Here is a 25,131-nt window from a genome sequence, read left to right as displayed (position 1 = left end):
TTCTGCTAGCAAGGTTATGAAATAATCTATCTGAACCTGTCGAAATGAGGACTAGGTCTTAAAAGGCTCTGCACCAGCACTGTGTTCAGCAAAAAGAAGCAGCAGTGACGGGTGTTAAATCACTCGAGCTCACATTTATCTTACGTATACATATGCGTTCATCCATGAAGTATTTATAGCATTTATTTGTCACATTACTATGTATTATTTATCTCTTAAAGAGCAGAAAGAAAGCCTGCAACCGTCCATGTTGCTGACAATGTTAAATAAATTTGATCCATCTGTGTTTAAGTTTGAATACAAGTTTAAAAATGTTCTGTGCATTCAAATGAAAGCAAGATGGTGACGATTTCAAATGACAGAATCTGAAATGCGCACGAGCTCGGTCGAGGCATTCATCAGCCGCCTAAGAGTAAGTCGGAGAATAAAGAGTGCAACGCGATAAGATAGAAGCTGTGGAAAATACTGTGTATACAGCAGCAGTTTTTCATATGAAATGTAGCTTATTTGTTCAAGATGGAAAAATGAAGGCTGGCAGGAGGTAAATACCGCAAACAAGCGTCGATCATGTTTGGTTCTCACAAGCTGAATGCATTTTGCATCACCCAACACCACCTGTGCTGTTTATTTTTTCTTCTTTCCCCTTTCTTTTGTGTCCGTGTGTGAATGGTTCTCTGCACGTAGATCTTTATTTATTTATTTATCTATGTTATGTGAACTCTATTAAAACAGTTGGTCATTTAGATGGAGGGTGGGGAGCAGAGTGAATAAACATCAAAGCCAGGAACAGAGAGAAAAAGGGGTGACAGTGAGATTTGTGTGCTTGCGAGCGTGCGCGCCTGTTCCTGAGTGTAGATGTGTGTGCGTGTGCGCGAGTGTCTGTGGGCACATGTTATGGTGATTACGCAGTAAGGGGTTTATGCTGATGCTAGAGAGCCACAGAGTGATAATGTACTGTTGCATGATGGGAATGCCCTTTACATTTTACATTTGAGCTGAAGTGGCCAGATGAAACACGCGCACCCACACGCACGCGCGTTTGCACACACGCACAAACACAAAGTGGGTGGAAAGAGACCAAAACAAAAACGAGTGAAAAATGGTGTTGCTGGTGATGTTGCAAGGAGGGGGAACAAAGAATGAGAAAAGTTTGAGGGAGACAGAAGATTAATTGATGTTAAAGATGCTCTCTCCCTCCCTACCATGCTGATTGTGCTCCTGGGGACTGGCTTCTAACCCCTTGCAGCTCACAGCTTCAGATAAAACACTAAACTCTTCCCTTTGGGTGAATCTTAGTATGCGTGTAAGGCTGCTTGTGAGAGAGCGGGAGAAGAGCAATGTTATCAGAGTCTAACACAGAGTTTAGCTTCATCCTTTCAGAGACACTGAGAGAGAGAAAATGTCGAATCCATCGCAGCCACTCCCATTAAACCACATTAGAATAATTAATGAGCCTAACTCCCTTTCCTGAGTCTATAAACCTGTCCCGAACTCTTGTAATAATGACTCTGAGTTTTATGTGCGAGCGTGCATGTGTGTGTGTGTGTGTGTGTGTGTGTGTGTGTTTGGCCCATGTTTAATACAGATAATATACTGTTGAAATAAAAGCCAGGAAAAGACGAACACGCGTTTAAAGGAGATTTACCCCGACAACCACTTCCTCTCATCTCACTTTACAGTCTTCACTTACATTCTTCCTCATTTCATACTGTTCCTTTATTTATGTTGAGAGACTTCAAAGCGTGTTGCTCTTTCCAGCCATATTTATTAAACGTATTATATGCCATGTTTTATATTTATAGAGCAATACAAAAAACTCTTTCCCCATGAATTCCCTCCAGTTCATCTCAATGTGCTCGTTGGCCAGATGGGAGATGTAGTCCCTCCAGCATGTCCTGGGTCGCCCCGAGGGTCTCCTCCCAGTCGAGTGAAGCTGGTATGCCTGCGAGGAAATGCCTCAGGCACAACAAGTCTGAACCGCATCAAATGACACCCCTCTAAGTGAGAGTGAAGCTTGTCAGGTTATGGAGAAACCTCGTTGCGGGTGCTGGTAACTGATCTCAGTCGTCTGATCCCCATCCAAAAACATTAAACAGATGAGGATGTAAGTATATATACTCACTGCCACAATACGAGGGAAACTGAAAAATACAAATGGACCTTTACTGTCAGCTTAGCTATAAAACTATAGTCCTTTTTTATCTCTATAGTTGTGTTATTGTGAAAACAAACTGAACATTTAAGGCTTCGTTGGATTCACTCTGTTGTATTTTGGATACTGTTTATATGCTAATATGTTGTTTGTTTAATGCCATATTACAATGCATGATTTATTCAGCTTTGGTCAGATAATGCTCATGTTTGCATGTCAAGTTTCAACAGTAAGTCTCTCAGGAATAGCTTCCTTAACACTTCATTTGCAGGCGTTGCATTTAATTCACATAGAAAGTGAACATGTGAATCCCTCGTTGTCCCCTGTATTACATAATACATAAAGTCTGCCCATAAGTCAACGCTCATAATGTGTGATTGCTCTGATGTGAAGTCTTTTCCGGCCCGTATTTAAAGATTCACGGACCAAGGAAGAGTTCTTCTTGGGTTACTAACTCAACGGTGTCACAGTATTTTATATTTAGCAGCGTGCATATGGAGCAGTGATTAAAAACCTCTCAGAACGACTTGGTATATTTGCTTTGAGAAATAAAAGTGTGTGCATACTAACCTCCCTGCAGTGTGTACTCAGTGACAGGACTGCTGTAGACACCCAGGCCTGCTCCTGTGTAGGCGGCCACCTGGATCTGGTACTGCGTCCAGATGATCAGATCTTTCAGCAGACAGTAGTTGGTCTCTGGGCTGCTGATGTTCTTCTCCTGGTAGTCGCCTGGCAGTCCTGCCAGACGATACCTACACACATACACACACAGACGCACGCACACATTTCAATATGTTGTTTTGCAGAAAAACAAGTTAGGAAAGTAAAGTAAATGGTATGAGTCAAACTCACACAAAAAGGCTATATGTGGCCTATGTGTCCCAGTAAGTGTGACCACATAGGGAGTAAAGTATGCAATAGATTAATGTAAAAACATCAAATGTGGAACAAAAAACATAATCTTCAACCAGAAAATACTTCACATTAACATTTTACATTATTACTTATTTATGATATATTGAAATATTTTCAAGAAATCTCAAAAGTTTACCATCCAGAGAAAACCAACAAACACTGGTCACAGTTAGCTACCTCCCAAACCAGCTCAACCCAATATAGCTGCGTCACGCTAGAGTAAAAACAGGACAGCAACTTCCGTATGACTTAGGAAAAAAAACCAACCCACAGAAGATCATGGTTATCCATGGTTATCACTGCACTGACTCCTTTTCACATTCGGGTAGTTTCTGCATGCAGATCCGGTTGTTAAGTCTGACGTCACTAGCCGTGTCTGGGCCTAAACTCCGCTGCAGGTCCATATATCAAACGGTCACTATGGCATTACTGAGAGTTGAAAAACTGTCTAAAGTCTTTCATCTTTAATAAAATGATCAGCGTTCTGCTCTACCAGGTGTAACAATTGAGTTTAACATCCAGGCATCCATGAAAACGGAATTTATGACATTTAACGGAGTTAGAAGTTAGCAGGAAGTTAGCTCGCTAGCTTCTGTCTAAATACAATATAGCATGTCCTGACTGTGGGGTTTTGGAAACAAATTAAAACGTACAACTCTGTTATCACTTCCAACATAAATGAAGACAGAAAACTAAACAGCAGTGACGTTTATAGGGTTACTGAAGTTTGGCTAGCTGGTATATAATGATGTGCTACGTGACCGCTAGCGACACAGCTATGTTAGCATAATATAAACAAGCTAACTTTTTTTCCACTCGATAAAAGTTAACGTGAGTGTTCTCTGTGGTCAGGAACAAATGTAATCGCATGGCAGGATGCTGTAAAAGGACTAAACTTCAGCCAGGAGAACAATTGAGATAATCCATCCACAATACGAGGTTAGTCATTCATATACTGCTGCATGGGCTGGGCTGTAGTTACATCCTAAGGTTTTAAAAACTGAGCTAAAATAAATGATTAGTGGTAATAAAAGCCGAGGGAGGTCAACAGTGATCACTGACTGTTTTAGGAGCTTTTTGAGATTAAATAGAAGAAAATACAAAACATTAAACATGTTAACAACACAAAAGCCATATTAAACGCAGACTACTTTAGGCCCGGAAGTATTCGTCACGTCATCACTTAACAACTGGATAGAGGCAGAGACAACTTTTGATTGGGTTTGATGAGTTAGCGTAATTCATCGGTGGCATGTGGCATGATTTGCCATAGGAGACTGAACTCGACTGGTTGTCTTCTGATTATATTCCTATACAAAGAAAGCCTGCTAGTTAATGTGAATTTTTGTGCATGTAGACAGCAACAGATTTTAGAGTTTCTGCTGATGTATACAGTTAATCACCGTATTATCACAAAGAGATGGCATGCAATTTCCACCTTGACCCCATTCAGCCACATACTGCCTGCTGACTGTCTTATCTGAACATTTAAGACATGTTTTAATGACAGCGTTGGTTTGCTTCCGAATCCCATTTTGTAACCAAAATTTATAAAACAACAAAAAAACAAAAGAAGTGAGAGAACTTTATTTCATTTGGTAAAACAGTGATCATTTTTAACTGTGGGGATATTATTTGCAGTTGGAAAACTGATTATTATTAAGTGCAATAAATGTTAAGTTTCATATTTCAATAATGTTGTATCATGATTTAAGTAGTGGGATAATACTGTCACATGTATCATGGGGTATCTGGTGATTTTCCATCTCTAATACTGGACTTTCTGATACGCATGTTCAAATAAATGGAAATAAGCTATTTAGTGTACATTTAAACGTAAACTATGAGTAACAATTTTCTGTTAATGTGAAGTCCTTCTACAGCTTCTTAAAGATTAAAAATCTCCAATGTTGGGTAGACATCCCTGAATAGTGCACCTCCAAGGCCTTTGCTTTAGTATATGTGATATAAACGTCCACTTAAAAGGATATATGACCCAACCAGACAGGGAGGTGTAATACCACTTTGGTACTGTACATATCTGATGGAGCTGAATGGAGTAATAATCCCCATGTCAGCGTTTTAATATGAAGCCTATTCACTGTAACAGGATATTCCTACGATTCACCGGCTGAGTCAGCGTTCTGTCACAAATACATGCTGTATACACACACGTAACATGCTCATATACACAAATACACAGACACAAAATAAGGGGGCGCTGGAGGCCGACGGGGGATCTTTGCAGTGGAGAGGAGATAGACCCTCTCTCTCCACCTGATACAATGACACTCACACTGGGAGAGAAGGAGGAGGAGAAGGAGGGGGAGGGAATGATGTTAGAAACAAGGAGAAAGAGAGTGAGGATCTGCCAGCTGACACAACAAGGAGGAAGGAGATCCAAATGGGAGGGAAGGAGGTGGGAGCTCTGTCCTATAAAGTGGAAATGATATAGTGGGAACGTACGTGTGCGATTCCATTTTCTACTGATTTTCTGAAGTGGATGCAGATAACACAGTGAAGGAGGATAAAGACTAGATAACTTCTACTGCAATTACATGCAAATTTGTTTTAGGCAGCTGATGACGGCTTGATTACACACACTTTGTATCACACTTTGGGTAAACATCAAAAAGGAGGGATGGAGGACCAAGGGCGGCAGGTGTGTCTGTAAAGACAGCTCTACTGTGTCTGTCTATCAGACACACTCGCACAAACAAACAATGACAGAAAGGAATAGGTATTAGTTCTTGACTTAAGCACAACACACTATAAATCTACAAGTATCACTAATGATTAACTAGTGGCAGAAATCCCATACAAAAGAGGTACCTGGCTGATTTTGTCCAGCTCCAAGTGAAATTCAAAGCTGCAGAATAACCTGACTTTCCCACTTCACCTGACTTCACCCAAAGCTTTCAGGCGCAGAGCTCTAAACGAACCCCCTCTCCTATGAGCAAAACATGCTCACAGAGTGTGTTCAGCAGGGTGCGATTTGGTGGTATTGTGAAAAATACTAGAAAAAAAGTCACCTTAGCCATGCCAGCGTTTACAGTCCCATGGAAGTGACCGACCTTAATATGTCAACAGCTTTTCTCCATTAGGTTAAAGTACTGTGTGACAAAGGGCTTGCATTAATGCTAATAGCCAGTGAGTGGAGCCTGAGTAGGTCCAGACTTGCATTAATGAGGACGGTGGTGCATGTAGGTACAGAAGGATGGAGTTGGATGAGGTCAAGTTCCACCCATTTGGCTCTGCGCTGAACACCACTTAGAAAATCCTCAATGTTAAGGTGAAACTAGCTGAACAAAAGTTTAGCAAAGAATTTTCTGGGGTTTATATATAAGCTATTAAACTTGTTCAGCATTATTTAGCTTATTATCAGTAAGAAACATGAAGCAGCTGTCGTATTGTGAATACACAAAAACAGACAATCATGAACATGCTATGAAAGTACTTTACATTTTTATGTTAAAGTTTTTATGACCTTATACTACAGCAACCACTGTTGTCCTCTTCTGAGAGAGATAAAAAAAAAAAAGGCCTCATCTAGAACACAAAGTAACCAGAATGTTTGTGACGCAGCAGCTCATCCGGACTACAATTATGTTCTGTACAACAACAAATGTGACCTTGACCTTGAGCACAGTTTTGTTGATGACTCATTAAGCGATCATTGTGTGCAAATTGTCACTAAAATCTCCAGGAGGAGTATAAAATGAAAAATGTGACCTTGAACTTTTGAACACAGTTTGAGTGAAACCCCCATTAAACGTGTATGTTGACCAATACTGTAGGAGGAGCAGTAATTAAATTATGGACAAACGGACACTTTGTCTTCAACGTTCCTTCAGCTACATGAGATAAAAATATCTTAAAGTCGGGGTTTATGTCTGTCCTTGTGTGTTCATGGAAATTAAATGTCTTTCTCCTTTACTTGCAAAAATAAATAAACAAAAACAAGATGCTGAGTAAAATGCAAGTAAAAACAAAGTACAGAGAATCCCTAAAATCTGTGCTTTTACAAAGTTTATTTTCTTTTAAATGAAGCTGGTAGGAAACAAGGATTATTTAGCAGCACAAATAATGCAAGTTCTGACAGAGAGGAGCCCTAACAAGTCAGCAGTTCATGCACAAACTACACCAAACTAACAGAACCACCAAGTTTTGCAGAAATCCCAGTGACACTTTCTGCTGCACCCAAGAAGGGAACAAATGTACAGGCCCACTCGCTAAGTCACATGTGCAGTGTACCAGTTCTTTCTGTTACTTTCACTATCCCTACACTGCACAACAACACCCAAACACGCATGTTTCTGTGTGTGTTTACCTGAGTACATATCCTCTGAGGACGCCATTAAGCTGGGGCTCTGGTGGAGGCTGCCACTGGACCATTATGGACTGGTTTGTGCGCCCACTGGCCACAATATTTTTCGGAGGAGCGCTGGGTGCCTCCTCTCTTAGCATGAGCCTAACGCACACACACAGAGAGAAAGAGAGAGAGGGACACAGAAAAATTATTATGAATCGAGTTTATTAGACATTGAGTAATGAGAATATCAGTGTCGCCCTAGAAGTGTAGGTGCAGCGTTTATCGTTATCACGGGGCGTCCAAGCAATCACTTATCATACCGTCTGCAGAGGAACACTTTATTAGGCGAGCAGGCTAAAAATTAATTTTTTTAGCAACACTATTTCCTAAATATCTTCATCTTTTCTAGTCGGGGGGTCATTGTGCCTTCAAATCAGTGACGGTGTTTGTCAGTGGAGATACACAGGACGGAGCTGCAACTTATTCCAGAAAATCATCTCGCAGTTTAAGCAGCTCTGATAAATTCTTATTGAATTCTGCGCTCAGCTTTCACATTGCTTGTCTCCTGGTGTATCTTCCAATTTCCTTTAATACATTTGTTTTTCATCTCTTGCTATATTGTTCATTTAAAAACAGCCAGCGCTGCTGCTGCTGCTGGGAACGCTTAACGCATCACTTCCAGCGCACCAGAGTATTTCTCCTGGGAATGATTGAGCTGAGACTGGGTGCTTAAAACACAGTTTTCATGCACTCCATACAAGTTGAGTTGCTGTCGTGTTTTTTGTTTTGTTTTTGTTCAGCAACTTAAAGAAACAAACATGCATTTTCTGCCTGCGTCTTGCAGTCCGGTTGTTTATATTCTGTTTTATTCCTCCCATTTTAACTTTCAGATCTTCCTACGTTAGTTGAATTTGTATTCAAACGCTCTTGTCTGGATAGCGTCTATTTCACCCTCAACCCAACCACAATCCCCCGAGCAGACGAGCTACACAGTGTGACAGCAAAAGATACTTAAATCACTATTACTAGAGAATGAGCAAAGAGCTTGTCTTTTTATTTCCAGCGAGCCACTGTGATCCCTCTCTCCCTTTGCCCTCTTCTGTCTCTCCAAACCTTTTTCCCATCTTTACTTTGACATTTTGAACTACTTCTCTGTTTTTTTCTTCCCATCTGCAAACTCTCACCTTTCATCCATCATGTCCTTTGGCCTCAATTATTCTGTACTTCTATCTTTTACTCATCTCCGTCCCTCCTCTTCTACTCTCCAATCACCCCCACCCCACCCCCGTGATTAAAGCTCCCGGCTCTCTCGCGGCTAGTAAAGCACACAGGGCTGAGCTGGTCAGCCTCTGGCTTTACAGTAAGCAGCTCGGCAAACATAATCAGAGCCATATGTGTTCACACACGCACATAAAAACACTCCAAACAAATTTCTCCCAGCTTAAGACAGACTGCTACATCCGATGGTCTTTTCCCCTTCCGTGGATTATGTGTGGAGATTTACATTACCATCCCCCTCCAGCCTCCCCCTTCCTCCCTTTCCCCTCCGTGCCCCACAATCTCTCTCTGAATGATTCTCTATAAGCTATCAAACCATTAGCTGTGGTATGGCTGTCTGTATTTGTGTGTCTGTGAATCAGTATGCGTCGATAAATGTGTGTTCACATCTATAAGCATGTGTGTTTGTGTGAAAGCAGGGGTGTGAAAGCTGTTAGCTAGAGACTTGCACAGGCGGATATATAGCACAGGCCAGTGGTTTTACAGCTGTGCTTTACTTCCATTAGGTTAGGCACTGTCAGACACCAGGTGCTGTAGGGACATACACACACACACACACACACACACACACACACACACACACACACACACACACACACACACACACACACACACACACACACTCTTATAGGCTAATGGGCCTTGTGTGAATGAGATGGGCATTAGGGTAGCTGTCTGGAAATGGAGAATATATATAATCCACAACTACGCCACAGCTTTTGACTGAAATTGATGGTGCACATTAATACACATCCATGAACTCACGCTATACAAACAAGCCGCACACCCGTACTGTACTGAACAGAGCCACTCAATCACTGTTTGATTGCAAATAAAACACACAAACGCACACTGACGCACTTTCCCTCGATGGCAGAAACTTCCCGTCCAGCCATTAAAAGTAAATATTTCACGGAGCGGGTTCATCGTGAGGACATCAACCTCACACAGGAGATTAAATGCAGTATACATTACCGTTTGTTATCCCCATCCGACGCGCTCGTGCACAACAACACATCTATGAAACACTCATGCATATATGCGCTGCAAGCGAACAAATGAAATCCCAAACTTAACACAGTGTGACACAGTTTCCGTGTCCCTCGTTGCTATGAAAAAAGTGGGGGGGGAAGAAAAAGGGAGGACATCTTCTGCAGGAAATGTGTGAGTGAAGGAGGAGGAGGAGAGAGAGTGACGGGGGGCATTTTGAGAGTCCCTTTGCAGTGGGAATTAGGAAAAGTTTCTATCTGTGTCATTCTCCACAGTTTAATGCCTGCTGGCTTTCTCTTTAAATACATGCTCGCGCTTAAATTTAATGGTGTTACTGGGATGTTGAGCGTGGCCCCATTCCAACTTGATCGGCCAGGAGTGAAAAGGAGTGCTATTAAACAGAGAGCAGCGGAAATCCAAAGAGAGAAACCAGGTATCACACGACTGGGTGCAAAGCTGCTGAATAGATTAGCTTATTTTTGTCTTGTTTGACACTTTAATTCTTGTCTCCTTTAAATGTTGTGCTGCATTGCTGGAGGTTAAAAATGGCGAAGGGTGATGCACTAAAGAGACTCCGTCAGGGAAACAGAGATACTTCTGTGTATTCTCACAATGAATCAACGCCAGCTACGGACCACATTTGCTACTGCATATGTGTTTTATGCTTGTCATTTCATATTATGTTCTGATCAATGGCACCATTTTTTTACTCTATACCAGCAATAATGCTTCAAAATAAATCTAATGTGGCAGCAGATGCTCTTTCAATGGTGCAGAGCAGACCTTAAAAGACAAACTGTTTTAAAAAATATATGCAAGAATATTAAAAAGACAACAGGATGTGGGGAGGTAGACTACTGACTGGATCAAAAGCCAAAGGATTATTTAACACTGCCTTCTTCGGGCAGTTAGTGACAGCATTCAGTCATATGCCGCTTTAACGTTAACGCTCATCCTCACTTTGTGCTCAACAAACTAAAAAAACGCCACTGGCCAAAGTTTCTCATCACGGGCTGGATTCTCTTGAAGCCTGAAAACAGAGGGGCCCAGAGGACGTGCGAGAGTCCGACTCCCTCCCAGATGGCTTTAATTAGAATATGCTGAAAGAGTTTTATGGATTTGTCGCCCCGTGATGCTAAAAAACGTTTTAGCCTCAGGTTCTTGTAAACAAATATTCAGGCCAGGCCAGAAGTGAAAGTTGCAGAAACACATAAACATGCGGAGTAGTTCTGAGAAACGATTCACTAATGATTTGATAATTAAAGGAATATTAACGAGCAATTCTCCCGTAATTCCGAACTGAAGAATGTACAGTTTAGAACATTATGATAAAACACCAGTGAACAGAGGAGACACTTTATTAATGAATAATTAGTTCATAATTTAGCTCTGTGACACCGAGGAAAAGATTTTCTCCATGAGTAGGTCCTCCTGATTGACTCTGATCCAGCCGCTAAGTGGTACAGACTACTAACTCCTCATTCATTGCTCATTACTTAATCATTAATTACTTTTTCGTGCAACCCTAAGTTATGTGACATGTCATACTGAGCAGTTCAGCCTCATTACTTTGCAGATGCTCATGAACTATCATTACCTACTAGGATAGTTTTAGGTGCAAAATGATGGTCAAAGCCAGCAAGATAGAGTCCGCAATGTCTAAAGTGTGTGTCTAACATCAATCATGGGGGAAAAAAAGCATTATAAATATATCTGAAGGTCAAGCTGAAGATAAAGAAATGAAAGCATAAAACATCAAATACTCCTGTAACTGTTAATAGCTGCTTTTAGCACTTTGTGGTCCTCACTTTTTCATTTTAACCTCTTGTTAGCAGTCACAAAACTCACACCATCTAAAGGCCACAGCAGCAATACTAACCTATTAAGCTCTATGGAAATAAAGGCTGACCTCTTATGTTCAAGGTTAATTATGTAGTTATTCTAACAAAGAGTGAAAAAAAAAGAAACAGTTTTTAGTGTTTAGTGAAGTTCAAGACAGACATCCAAATACTAAAGCAGTTCTCTTAGATAAAACCAAAGAACTTTATCTCCTACTGTGCTTCAGTTTCTATTGGCACAAGCTGTTTGAATTTATATACAATACAGCTTTTTTTTTTTTACATCTACCATATTGATCTTGCATATTCAATCAGCCTCTTATGTTACACTTTACTTTGCTATTTGGGATTTTTTTTTAAAAGGGTATATGACAGGATTTGTTATTTTAAGGTAATTCAATTCAGATTTAACCTGGATTTTGGTTTTTACCTGTTTCTGGAAAGATGTTTGCAAGCACATGTCTAAGAATGGTCACAACAACAGTTTTGCAAGCTATGAGAAGAAATAGTGATAAAAGTGCACCAATTGTTAAGGAGTTGAGGCTGAGTGAAATCAGATATCAACCACATTAAACTGAGATCACTGTTACCAGCCCACGTTAAATCTTCTTCAGCCTTTAGTGCATTCCTGTTACATTTTCCTGTTACATAGATTTGCCTGAAGAAAAAGCCTGAACCATTTCTGCTGTCTTCCATACAATAAGTTAAAATGTCAATCTATATGTCTTCATTTCTTCCTGAAGCTCCAAAAGCATAATCCGTATGCGTGACAAACAAGAACGGGACAGAGGAAAGCATTTTATCACACATCCAAGTCTGACGTCTTTTGGTTCTGACTAAAAAAAAAAAAAAAGGAGTGAAGGCAAAATGAACTGGAATAAGATGCTTTAAAGTGCTGATGACGCCTGGAGTTCCAGGCATTTATGTATAATCTGTCTTTCCTCTGCTAATGCTTCCTCTTTAAAGATGGTAATGATGTGAGTGCAGGTCATGCATGAATAAGTCTGCGCATGTGTTACACTCCAGATTGCATAATTAGGAATCTTCAAGAGTATTTTTCATTCAGAGGTAATGTTTCTCGGCTTTGATCAGCTTCATTCCTATACTTTTAGTTTTTCTCACACTACACCCCGTCGCTACAGTACTCTTGATAAGGGAAATTAAAAAGAAAAGAAAAGCAATGTAATGACGAGGCGAGACTGAGAGAAAGAAACCAAAAATATTTACGACTTGATGCTGTTTTGATAAAGACTGTAATCAAGAAGACGCAAACAAAATGAGAGACAGCAGAAGCAGCTTGAAGTTCAAATTTTAATTAGGGCTTTTCTGTCATCGATATTACGAGCGATTTCTTTCCCCGATCTTTGTCGCTCACTCTGTCCACATTACTGCTCTTTGTCATGCTTCTCCTTGGGTGCTCAGTGCTCCTGCAGGACATTGTGCTATGCCTAACTGTGTGTTATGTGCAGCACACACCTTGGCATCTCTGACTGTGTGCGTCTTATCCCAGTGAACCAGTGAGTCAAGCAGATGAAAAGGAAAGTGTGTGTGTACGTATGAGATGAACAACGAGGACGAGACGTAGCCATCTGCTCTGATACACCGAGCAGAGATAACTTGTCTTAATGCCAGAATTTCACTTAGGGAGACTCCAATCTATTGACCGGACCCTCTAACAACCAACTCTGGACTAAAGACTAGGAAGCAGAAAGGAGAAAAGAAGGAAGAGAGAAAGAAGAAGAAGACGAGTAATGACAAACAAGCACAACAGAAGAATTTACTGAGCAAGAGTTTGAAAAAAAGGAAACCACAGGAAGAAAAGATTGGAAGACGAGCAGAGATAAGAGAAGAACATCGAGCTGAAAAGAGGCAAAGTGAAAGCAGACTTGTCTGAGGTTTGTGGATGTGCGATGGCAGCGCTCATAGCTGCTGTGACTGCCGAGTGTATTTGGCAGAACAACAACTGGCATCTGTCTGTGGTCAGTCTCTTCAGTAAGACAAAACCGTGTTTGCATGCGTATGTGTTTGCCTACTTCATAATGTAGCATTGCATCTGTTGTATTGTGTGCATGACTTAGAGACTTGGTATATCTGCGCAGTTAGAGGCAAAATCCTTAAGAGGCCTGCCACACCTCCACTAACCCTGTTTCACTGTATACAGTGCACCAGTGCTAAGGCATCATAATTACCCCCATTAGCGTTTTCCCTTGGGATAAACATACAAACACACACAGACACACACATGCGTGCACAAGCAAACACCATAAATCTGTGCAGCCCTCTATTTGTTTTTCATTCTAAATCACACCTTTCATGCACACACATACAAATAGCAGCTTATTTAATCATTTTTACCCCTTAGTTCAATATGTGCAATAGAAAGTGATGAAGACACACAAACACACACACAACCACACACAAACTTGGATATCTACAGCATGAATGTGATGAATATAAATTGCTCATTGCAAAGAAAATGGATTCTAAACAAAAAGGGATGCTCTCTTCATCCACGCCTTGTTATCCCTGTTTCATCCTCATTTCGAGTCCCATGTTCCCACTCATGTTCACCCACAATGTAACTCACAAATTCTTAGATACACAAACTAGACCGTGGGGATGCAGGCACTATGTCTTTTGAAAGGTTGCCTTTTATTCATTCTCAGCTTTTGTAAAGTAGCGTGATCGGTGTCTATTACACAGACATGAAATGATATTTTTTTACACAAATAATTGCATGTTCTGCACAAAAAATGGTCTTGTGCTTTTTAGAAAACATCGGTGAAATACTCGTTTGGTGTCACAACGTATGTAACACATGTTTAATAAAGCCGGGAGTAGTAAGTGTGTTACTCGGACACCTCGCTCTGTCTCTAAATGTACATTAGTTGCTCTTACCTCTGCGTCTCGGCGCTGTACTGACCCCTGCCCACTTGATTGACAGCACAGAGTCTAAACTGGTAGGTTCTGGCAGGTGTGAGCCCGCCCACTGATACCTTGGTCACTGCAGGATCAACCTCTGATAGGTAGACCTTCCATGGCGAGTCTAGACACAAGACACAGAGATTAAAGGCCGATAATATCTGGCGCAGGCAAGACAAACAGAGACACAGGGACACTCAGGAGCTATAAATCAAATGGAAAGAGGGGAGAAACAGATAAGAGGCAAGGTAAAGGAAACAGGGGGTAAGCTGGAGAGAATTATAAAGGAGAGAAGTAGCATATGATGCAACAAGAAGGAAAGGAAGAGAAGGATTAATAAAAAAGCGCAGATGCTGCTTCATATTGTTGCCAGCTTATCTCTCAGTCTTCCTGCTGAAGATACCACAGACAGATGCACTATTATCTCTATTATCACCCCAGCCACATGTATCTGTGCAAGCGAGACTGATAGCGTGTATGTGCCATTTTAAGCACGACCAGGGTATTAGAGCCATTGTCTGACATGAAAACACATTGTAGTTACAGTGGCCCATTTACTACAATACAACAACAACAAAAAAATCTAATATATAACAGAGAGAGTGGATAATCAGTGTGCAGAAAACTCTAATCCATTCCTCACTGTCTGGATTCATCCATCACTAAAATCGACCAGACGTTCAGGTTCTCTTCATTCCTCATCTTTCTCTTTATCGCTCCCTCTTATTTTCCAAACTTTTGTTCTTCGCTCCCATGCCAATGCTTCTGTTTTTATAGATGCAGCAGAGCAGCTGGTAAATGGTGACAGCACAAAGCTTTAAGTCACATTGGCGGTGCTGCTACAAAAATGATCAGAATAAGGATCAGTTCAGCTTTTAGAGTCATGTGCCAAGTGCTTGGCTGTCTATGTTACGTTCACTGCCCGATCCCTTTAGCTTACATCAGGAGTGAGCGGCTCAACAGCCAATCTCCCTCCACTTTGTTTCTCCTGTCAGTCTATTCCTCAACACCTCTTCCCTATCTCTCTATAATTTGATAGAGAGCCAGCCTGCTGTTACAACATCTGTACCGGAGAGTGGGTGTGAGTGCGAGAGTGGGAGAGAGAGTGGGAGAGAGAGGCTAAAGGAGGCAGGGAAAATAAGAGTTTGTTTATAGTGGATCTGCATGTACGCTTACGCAGCAACACCATTCTCCATATGCCAGTCTCTTGTAAATGAGTGCACGTCAGTGCTTGGTAGACAGCGAGTGAACAGATGTTCACCGTTCAGGAACTATAAAGTATGCCCAGGGACGGACATACACATACATACTGTTCTCTGAGAGCTCCAGCACGTAGTACAGAAGAGGGGAGTTCCCGTCGAAAGGGCGTAGCCAGGACAGGAGAACGGAGCGGGAGTCCGAATCGTTGAGGCGAGCCGTCAGGGAGCGAGGAGAATGTGGAAGCTCACTGAATATACAGACAAAAAAATAAATAAAAAAATAACATCAGAAACTGTTTCAATTTCATCTGTCTATCAATTCAATCTGAGGCTAAACGTAACATAAAGAATGAAGACAAGGAAATAGTTAGGCTTTATCAAAGGTAGCAAAGGTAAAGTTACTGTATCTGCACATATAAAGCTGATTGTAAATATTAACAAGGTTACATCAAGCTTAAACTAGACAATGAAAGCTATAAATATGAAGTATTTATAAAATCATTCATTAGACAGAACCAAAGACTTAACTCATGGTTTTGGCCCATATGAGGCATCCATGCTTGTTTGATATTTTGGCTCTATTGTATCAAGACAAATACACGGGAACATGAAAATTTAGAACCTCAGAATTACAATAACTTCAGTGTGAATCCAGACATTTGGCTAGTGTGTTTCCTGGCTGCAAGCAATTGCCAGGTAGATTTCAAAAAGCCATTGCTCCCAGTCTATAAATAAACCTGCAACTCCATTTCAAGCAGAGCCACTTTAGTTCAAGGAAAATTGTTATTTCCCTCAGCAGTAATTTATATATGACAGTATGGCTATGTTTTGGGACCCTTCCACCTTTCCTCATGTATATGTGGGAAGCCTGAGGGAGAAACATCAGCAAACCCAGAGAGTTAAACAGAGCTCACGCCAACAGTAACAGATATGAAGTGATTACACCCTCAGTCACACAGGCCTAGAGACTTGTCAGTGACCATATGGCAACCACTGGACACTTGGGAAAAACCTGTATTACCCAAACGGTTCCAAGTGGTTGCTAAAAGTCACTTTGAAATCAAATGTTAAAGCCTCATCAATACAGGCCTAGAGACTGGTCAGTGACTTCCTAGAAACCACTGGTTGTTATGGAAAAGAATCCATTCTGCAACTGATTGCCAAGTGGTTGCTGGAAGTTACCAGCATGAAATTAGTTGTAAAACTGCGCACAATGCTGAACCAAATATCTCCATGGAACTGCTTTGGTCGCTAGCAGGTTGCTGCAGTTGCCAGTAGTTTCCATGGAAGATGCTGATGTGTCTGCCAGCACTCACCAACTACTTACTAAGTGGTTGTGAAACAGAGCATGTTCGCCTTCAAAGTAAAAGTTAAAATGTGTTGGTTGAACAACCTGGTCTCCATTTCCAGTTGTCATACTTGGGAGAGTAAGTGGCAATTGCCTGCAGTTAAGCCAGTGTCTTACATGCAAACTACAGGCAATCACCTCGGTCTGCTAGCGACCAAGGCAATCACAATCTTTTAGGTTTATGCAACCATCCAGTCTCTAGGCCTATGTGACTAGGGCCTAAGTTAGACACAGCATGAATGGTGGCTCTAGGGTGAAAGTGGGCTGCAAAGCTGCTTCCATAGGAAGCAGCAACTGTACGCAGATCAAAGCAACTAAAATAAGGCCCCCCTCTATATTCTTTTGCTTAACCATACACTCATTTGAACCAACCCTTACTGCTTATATACTTATTATACTATTTTTACATCTTAGGCAAATGAGACACAGCTTCAAAGAGCTTTATACTGAACTTTGGATCCCCTGGTAAAATCAGGTTATTTTTTTGACTTGGACATAATAGAATTTTCTCTTATTTCAGGTCTTTCTTGCAAGCTAGGGTCCCGAAATATTTATTGTTGCTTCAAATTTGCCACCAAGACCCAAGACGGGGACTGAATTTACTTATTTAACTTTTGTAAAGAAGGGAATACATGCTTTTTTTCAGACTGTCACACTTTTCCTTAATATCCACATCTTGACAAAATGTGTCCTGATTGCTTATGTATCATTTCGATCTCATAAACGCGTCTGTGACAATATGCAGAATGTTCAGTAGACAGATATTTGGTTTCCTGTGTTCTGTTATTCTATTAAATATGTGAGGTGCAATACTGCTAGCACTGACACCCAGGCTAGATCTTGGGTCTGAGCCAGGATCAGTTCCAGTGGGTGAAATCTTTTAAATATGGCGCTGCCTTGCATATATTTACTCTGTACGTGCACTGCATCATCGCGTCTCATCACATCTATTAAGATTTTGCACACATTTTCTCATCCCTGCCCTGTTAATAACAAAGAAAGCAATACAGGTATTTCCATGAAAGCAACATAGAAATCCACATATTTGATTACACCAATCTTAGAATATCGTAACTCTTTTTGTAGACTGTGGGCTTGAAGGAGGAAAAGGAGAGAACAGCAAATCCTAGTTTCACTACATATGAAGGCTGCAGGTGCTGGTAGAAATATTGAGACAACATAAAAGAACAAAATAAATATATTTACACTGAAACTACAATAAAAGAGAGTCCCCTGTGTATAGACTAGCTGTATCTCATATTCATAAGCTTATTAATTATTTCTAAGCTATGGACAACATAGCTTTCAAAGATATGTTGTCCAAGAGCTCTGCTTCGACAGCCTGCAAGCTCCTATTAAGGGCATCAGATAACAGGGTTTGAAAACATTTGCTTTGCTTCCTTTTTCCCTTATGAACAACTTTGCAGTTTAACATTTAAGCACAGAAACAAAGGGAACTAGAGGAGATGTGGAAGAGGAATAAGACATACTGTAATGTTGTGAGAGGAAGAGGAGGAGCACACCAAGAAATAGGAAGGACACCAATGAATGAAGCCAGGAGGGAGCAAGGGGAAATGAGAATGATGTTTTCTTCTCCGAGCTGACACGATCATATTAATTAATGGATGAGCTTAGAGAACATTAGAGCAAGTACCTTCACACCGTCCTTACAAATCACAAACACACACATAGGCACAGACACACACTCACAGACACATGAATGGGTCTTACGGGAGTTGAACCAATAACCCGCTGGTAATTAGTCTGTCTCCTCAGCCGCCAGCATCTGTTAGCCCCTGTGACCCATTGATACTGAGCTAACGAGAATGTCAGTCACACATGTGGATACACGCAGCTGCACACGCGTACACCACGCTCAGAAACACGGGTGTATAGAAATCTCATCCAGGCCAGCATGTTTTTGCACAGCAATAAACACAGATCCGCTCCCTCCCTCTGCGTCTGACATGCATAACCTCTTGTCTCTCTATAATTTAGAAGGATGTGGACTCCTTCTAAATGGAAGGAGTGTGGATGTTCATTCTCTTTCCTACCCGGCAATTATATTAATATATCATAAGTGCCTTTTAGAAATGTATTATTTAAGTGCCTATTAATATACAAATACCACTACCTGTTCTCTTAGTGGCTGTAAAAAGGCTGAGTGGGTTGGAGTGTGGGATACACGCTGATATGTGTGTGTGCATGCATGTGTGTATGATATGTTTTAATCTGAGCATACCAGACACACAAAGTGATGTGTGGAATCTGCACAGGTATGTACACAAACATACCTGTGCAGCATACCATACATGCTGCACACTCACTGATGTATTATCAGTGAGTGTGCAGCATGTCATTACAAAGTCATTACATAACATTTAGGGGTATCTAATAACAACTAGTCGTGTCTTTAGACTTTCAATGGCATGAACAGAGTATTTGTTTTAGAGGCTCTGACCCTGCACTGAACACGGCTATTACTAGACCCAAGCAACTGTCTTATTAGACATGAAACAAGTTGACAACAATCATTTCTTTATGTTTGGCAGTGTACCAAATTACCCATCTGCTGCGTTGCCTAAATTGCACCTTGTATAGTCAGTCTTTTTGTAAAATGCTGTACCATAAGGCGTACGTCCTGTCAGTCTCATCAGTAATTTGAATCAACCAGATTGCTCGCTATGGATAGACTGCTCCCTCAGGTTTTTAGACACTGTTACATCAAAATCGTTGCTGCGTCAAATCCTGAGGAAGGAAACCGCTGCTGCCAGAAGATAATGATTTACTCACAGTTTACTCAAATAGAGTTATCACAGAAAATTAAAGATCATCAGACTATCCTGAGGTGTAGGGTAAGTTAAAATATATTTATTATGTGCTTCTGAATTTAATAAAGAAACCTAATTCTTTGGGAAATGCTTTCTTTCCAAACCGAGTTAAAAGAGAAGAAAAGTGCTATTTTCTTGTCAGTGTATTAAACATGAAACTAAAGCAAGCAGCCTGTTAATATAACACAATGCATGCAAAGAGGAAAATCTGTAGCCTGTAGCTCACGTATATTTTATTGGTTTACCTTACACTATCTGTTATAAAAACCCAACAAGTGCCTTTTATTTGTTTAAAGATTTTAAAGGATGGCACATTTGCAGAATGCTTCGATTACTCCAGCAAGTCAAATGGATGCAGCCTTGTTATGCTTCCTTTGTGTTTTATACAATTTATTAGAGTTGTTGTAGTCAGTGTTACTTATTCAGTGGTGTAACGCTGTTCTTTATCCTCTAATGTGCAGATTAGGTGGAAATAAAACTGTCTGTATTTTATATCGTAGTAAAATAAAATCTGACTCTAGACTAATGATAAGTTTAAGGAGACCTATTGCATTTCAGCATCCCCCAAGTGTCTGTTTTTCAAAAAGCCCAAGGCTGTTTACTTGGCCTTGCAGGTTTTTGCTGTTAATGGCTAAATTTGTGGCCATTCTCAAGGGTGGAAAAGTCAAACAATGACCTAAAACAGAAGAGGGTTAAATATTGCAGAAGGAATTTATTCCCTGAACTCACATGACTTCCAGGCGTGCAGGGCGGGAGTCATTGCCAGCTTGTGATGTCACAGTGCAGGTGTAATCCCCGATATCACCTGACCACGTCTGGCTAATAGTGAGAAGGCCTTGGCGTACAGACACGCGCCCCCCATTGGTCGGAAGAACTGGCATGCCGCTTCGCTCCCATTTATAGCTGCAACAGAGGAAGAATTTGGGTGCTTCAAAACTCAAACACAATAGTTTACAAAACTGTCAAACACGGTTGGTGTTTGGTATTCTTGGTATTCGTGTATGTACTGTTGTTTTTTTTTTGTTTTTTTGCACTATAAGGCGGACTTAAAATCCTTTAATTTTCTCAAAAATCGACAGTGCGATTTATAATCCAGTGCGCCTTATGTGTGAATTCTGGTTGTGCTTACTTACCTCAAATCAATTTTATGTGGTACACGGCGCTAAAAAATCTGTCAAAAATGTTTTAGTATGACTTTAGTAAGCTACAAAGCCTGATGGATTGACTTGATGGATTGTCGGAGCATTACAGGTACCGTAGCCAGGAGCCTCGCAAAGTTAGCAGAAAGTTAGCTCGCTAGTTTCCACCTAAACATAATATAGCATGTTCTGACTGAGAGATTTCTGAAAATATTAAAACGTACAGCTCTGCTATCACTTTCAACTTAAATGAAGACAGAAAACTAAACAGCAGTGACTTTTGTAGGGCTACTGAAGTTAGACTAGCTGGTATATAATGTCTATAATGTCCCTAATGTTCTGCTATGTGATCGCTAGTGACACAGCTATGTTAGCATAACATTAGCACAGTGAAGCTGGAGGATGAACTTTTTTCCACTCGATAAAAGTTAACACGAGGGTTTCCGATGATTAGGGACAAATGCAACTGCATGGCAGGATGCTATAAAGGACCAAACTTCAGTCAGGAGAACAACTGAGGTAATCCATCTGCAATACGAGGTTAGTCATTAATATGCTGCAACAAAATGGGAATTTATGGCCCGAAAAATCCAGTTGTAAACACTGAGGAACAGTTACCTGATACTGATTCTGGGGTCGTGTGTTGCGTCACACTTGAGAGTAGCAGTGGTTCCTTTGATAACACGCTGGTCTGTTGGAGGCACAGAAATGACTGTGCGATCTGGAAAGAGCAGAGAGGTGGGATACATTCTGAGGCTTAAATTAAATACAATTAATACACACCTGTTGAATCACACTACAAGGCACGGCCTTGTATAAAATGTGTACATTTAAATGTTCTTCAACAGTAACAAGATATGAATTCGTTTACAAGAAGATAAACAACACACAAGCATGCACGCACCCACACCTACGCACATTATAACGCTGTGGAAAACAGCTGAGTATCAAATTACTGGTGCTTTGCTCCACTCAGGTGTTGCATATGATTTAGAGAGAGAAAAGCGGCACTGGTGGAAAAACAAATGCACATGCAGAGTGGAGAGCATCTGTTATGTCCCTAACTCAGTCACCATGCACTTGTGATGTGACCGTGTCTCCAATAAATTGAAGGGTATACGTTTTACATTTATATCACAGCTCAACTGAAGTAAGGATCTGACAGTGTGTGTAATTGAACCCTGTTTAATCTAAAGCTGCCAGAACATATATTTATATGTATGCAAAAAAAATCAAAAAAAAAAAATCAGCCAAGCAATTGGTTTATTGGCTAATCAATCATCCTCTTGCTTGGCAAATCCAATGATTAGTTCAGCGTTGAGTCAGCCAACTGCATCAATAACCAATCACTGAGCTGCTCACTAAACTGAACTAATACTATTGGACAGGTATGGATAAACTAGTGTTCCATGTCTGTTTTTGTCTGTTTAGCAAATGTATATTGAACGGTTTAATGTGCATTTGTTTGTGTGTCCGTGCACGTGTCTTACTCCACACGGTGAGTGTAGCTGTGGCGTTGATGGTTCCCTCTGTGTTGGAGGCGATGCAGGTGTATTCCCCTGAATCCTGGAAGCTGACTGGCTGAACCTGCAGACCACCTGACTGCAACAGCGTGAACCTGGGAACCTGGACAGAGCCGCTGGCTAAGACCTGCGATCCTATGGAGGGACAAAATAATAAATTAGCCTCGAGGTGGAGGAAAGTCAGCACATTTTAATTACAAATATATTATGTCAGTGCGTGTGTGTGTGTCTCAGTGTGGGGTGTGTCAGTCTCGGAGCTTCATTGCTACCTTTCCTCCAGGTAATAGCAGGTTTTGGAGCTCCGTTCGTCTGGCAGGTAAACAAGGCTGTGTTGCCATCAGTCACTGTTTGGTCAGAGGGAGGTGATGCAAATGTGGGGGGCACACCTGAAACACACGGAGGGAGCACGAGAGAGCAGAAGACAGAGCAATGAACATTAGAGGACACTGTGGATAAGGAGAAAAGAGAAAGACTTGAGCTACAGGATGAAAGTGTTTACCTGAGCACAACTGCACCCTCTTTGATCAATGGAGGCTTTATTCACTACGTGTCTGTGCATAAATGTGGATGGCTCCATGGAGACTTTTAATTATAGCATAATTCTCACTAAACCGAATGTAACTTTCTAGCCTGATACATATTAAAAACCATTACGTCAAAGTAGAGGGATCAAATTAATAATAATGATAATAAAAAAATATATACTGGTGGCTCCCCTCAGCCTCCTAGTAGATTCACTTGACCTCTGACCTTAAAGGTCACTAAGATTTGATCTTTATTAGATAAACCTGTGGTATAAATTGAAAATCCTACGTCATCTCATTCGTACTATGTTCACAAATTTCCCCACATAGTGGGATCACAACAATACCTTTAAGTATTTACGGACTCTTATTGGCTAGTCATTTGACCAAAACAGAGAACACGCCCACACAGGACATGCTTTTAGTCAATTACATGTTATTAACTGTACATGTTTTTATCTAAAGACAGAGGTTGGCAGCATTTCAAGTGTATAACACAGCTGGCAGTTTCTGGATGTTTGCAGGATTCAAAATCTATTATGCTTTCCCTTATTTATTCTGATATATATTATTGTCATAGTTGTATATGGACAAACTTTAATATATCAAACCTGTGAGCTAAAAGCTCAGCATTCATACTGCTTTGCATAGTGAGTTTCCAGCATTTTGTTTCTAGTCTTGACCTGTAATATGTCAGTGAGAGAACATATCCCTGGTATGGTAATCTTAGCCCCACCGCTCTGGCTGTGAGAACAGCAGCCGCATCCACATGGTGTTCAAACCTTTTGTTTACAAGTCAATCACAAGAAAGCTGGCAAGGGAAGAGAGCAAAAACAGGTTGTTTCAGACAGAGGATGAACTGAGGGGCTAAAAGGAAGACTCAATCGTCTACTGTCTTTTCGGGGAACCCAAGAATGGTAACAATTTTACCTTGAGTTTCATGAAGCTCGATTGATTCCCCCCAAAAAATAATTTAGAAACAAAACAATTGCTGAATTCCAGCGCTAGTATGAAGGTAGAAAAATGACGGAGTCAAAGAAAGTGACAATAAAAAAGAAAAACTGGTACAGAAGTGAAGTGATACAAGAGTGAATAGAGAGTCAGATTTCAAGGCTGATGTAGGTTTGTATATTCATGCTTCCATTCTTGTGTGTGTGCATCAGAGAAACTCACTGGAGACAAAGAGCTGTGTCTGTGCTTGAGCCTCTCCAGCAGGGTTGCGAGCAAAGCACTGGAATATTCCTCCGTCTCCCGGCTGCACTCTGCGCACAGTCAGCCCGTTTGCTGCGCTGACCTTGTAGCGAGGATTGGCCAGTTTGGAAAGAGGCACCGTGTCCTTATACCACTCAATCCTGGGTTGAGGCACACCTACATATATAAACGCACATGGCAAACAAAAGCACAGTGTAAGAACACTTTTCAGTTTTCTTAATAAGCAGCTAGCTGACCTCGCTGCTCAGCAAACCACTCCAACTCCCACTAAAACACACACACACATACACTCATTTCAACAATCTTTCTTCTCTTTTATCCAATCTCTCTCTCTATAAATATGCATGTGGGCATAATGACCGCTAATAATATATTGATTGGACGGTGTGGGTGGTAGGGTAAGGGTGGCAGAAGGGTCCAGAAAACACTCTGAATAAAAGATGTGGGCAGCACATCGAAGAGCTACACTATCAGCACCCACCTGTCTGACAGACATGCCAAATATGACAGGCAGGGGGCTCATGCAATTACTCTGTCTCAAACCCTTCACACCTGTGTGTGTGTGTGTGTGTGTGTGTGTGTGTGTGTGTGTGTGTGTGTGTGTGTGTGTGTTTGTGTGTGTGTTTGTGGCTGTTAGAGCGAGCGATGAATTCCACACCGTTTCTCACTCTGTTGGTGTCAAGCTTTCACAGACACGCGTGACGTATTTTTCACCCCCTCCTCGTCTCACTCACTCTGTCACCGTGCGCTCTTTTCTCCTTTCCTCATCTCTCCTCTTAGCCTCCATCCCTCTCTCCATAGCCTGAGGCCCCTGCTATTTAATTACACTGCCACTGTATCAGATTACTGAGGAGGAACATAAACTCACTCAGTGTGTGTGTATGTGTGTGTGTGTGTGTGTGTGTGTGAGAGAGAGAGAGAGAGAGAGAGAGAGTGCGAGAGAGGGAG

The 25,131-nt window shown here is 41.1% G+C and overlaps 1 protein-coding gene across 2 annotated transcripts in view; it reads right to left on the bottom strand.

The window, feature by feature from the left end:
* Nucleotides 1–25,131, bottom strand: part of LOC146517236 (protein sidekick-1-like) — a 295,230-nt gene that overhangs the window by 59,194 nt on the left and 210,905 nt on the right. For both annotated transcript variants that reach the window (XM_085163638.1, XM_085163639.1), the window contains 9 exons: nt 24,145–24,339; nt 22,717–22,833; nt 22,415–22,582; nt 21,543–21,645; nt 20,515–20,688; nt 15,718–15,854; nt 14,384–14,531; nt 7,398–7,538; nt 2,723–2,904 (listed from right to left, as the gene is read on the bottom strand). In XM_085163638.1, coding sequence (XP_085019764.1) covers nt 2,723–2,904; nt 7,398–7,538; nt 14,384–14,531; nt 15,718–15,854; nt 20,515–20,688; nt 21,543–21,645; nt 22,415–22,582; nt 22,717–22,833; nt 24,145–24,339 — 1,365 coding nt within the window. The remainder of the gene's footprint in view (nt 1–2,722; nt 2,905–7,397; nt 7,539–14,383; nt 14,532–15,717; nt 15,855–20,514; nt 20,689–21,542; nt 21,646–22,414; nt 22,583–22,716; nt 22,834–24,144; nt 24,340–25,131) is intronic.

This window comes from Neolamprologus multifasciatus, chromosome 6 (assembly GCF_963576455.1).
Source record: "Neolamprologus multifasciatus chromosome 6, fNeoMul1.2, whole genome shotgun sequence".
Taxonomy (NCBI): domain Eukaryota; kingdom Metazoa; phylum Chordata; class Actinopteri; order Cichliformes; family Cichlidae; genus Neolamprologus; species Neolamprologus multifasciatus.
Note: the sequence above shows the minus strand (reverse complement) of the source record. Positions and strands in the feature narration are given on the sequence as shown.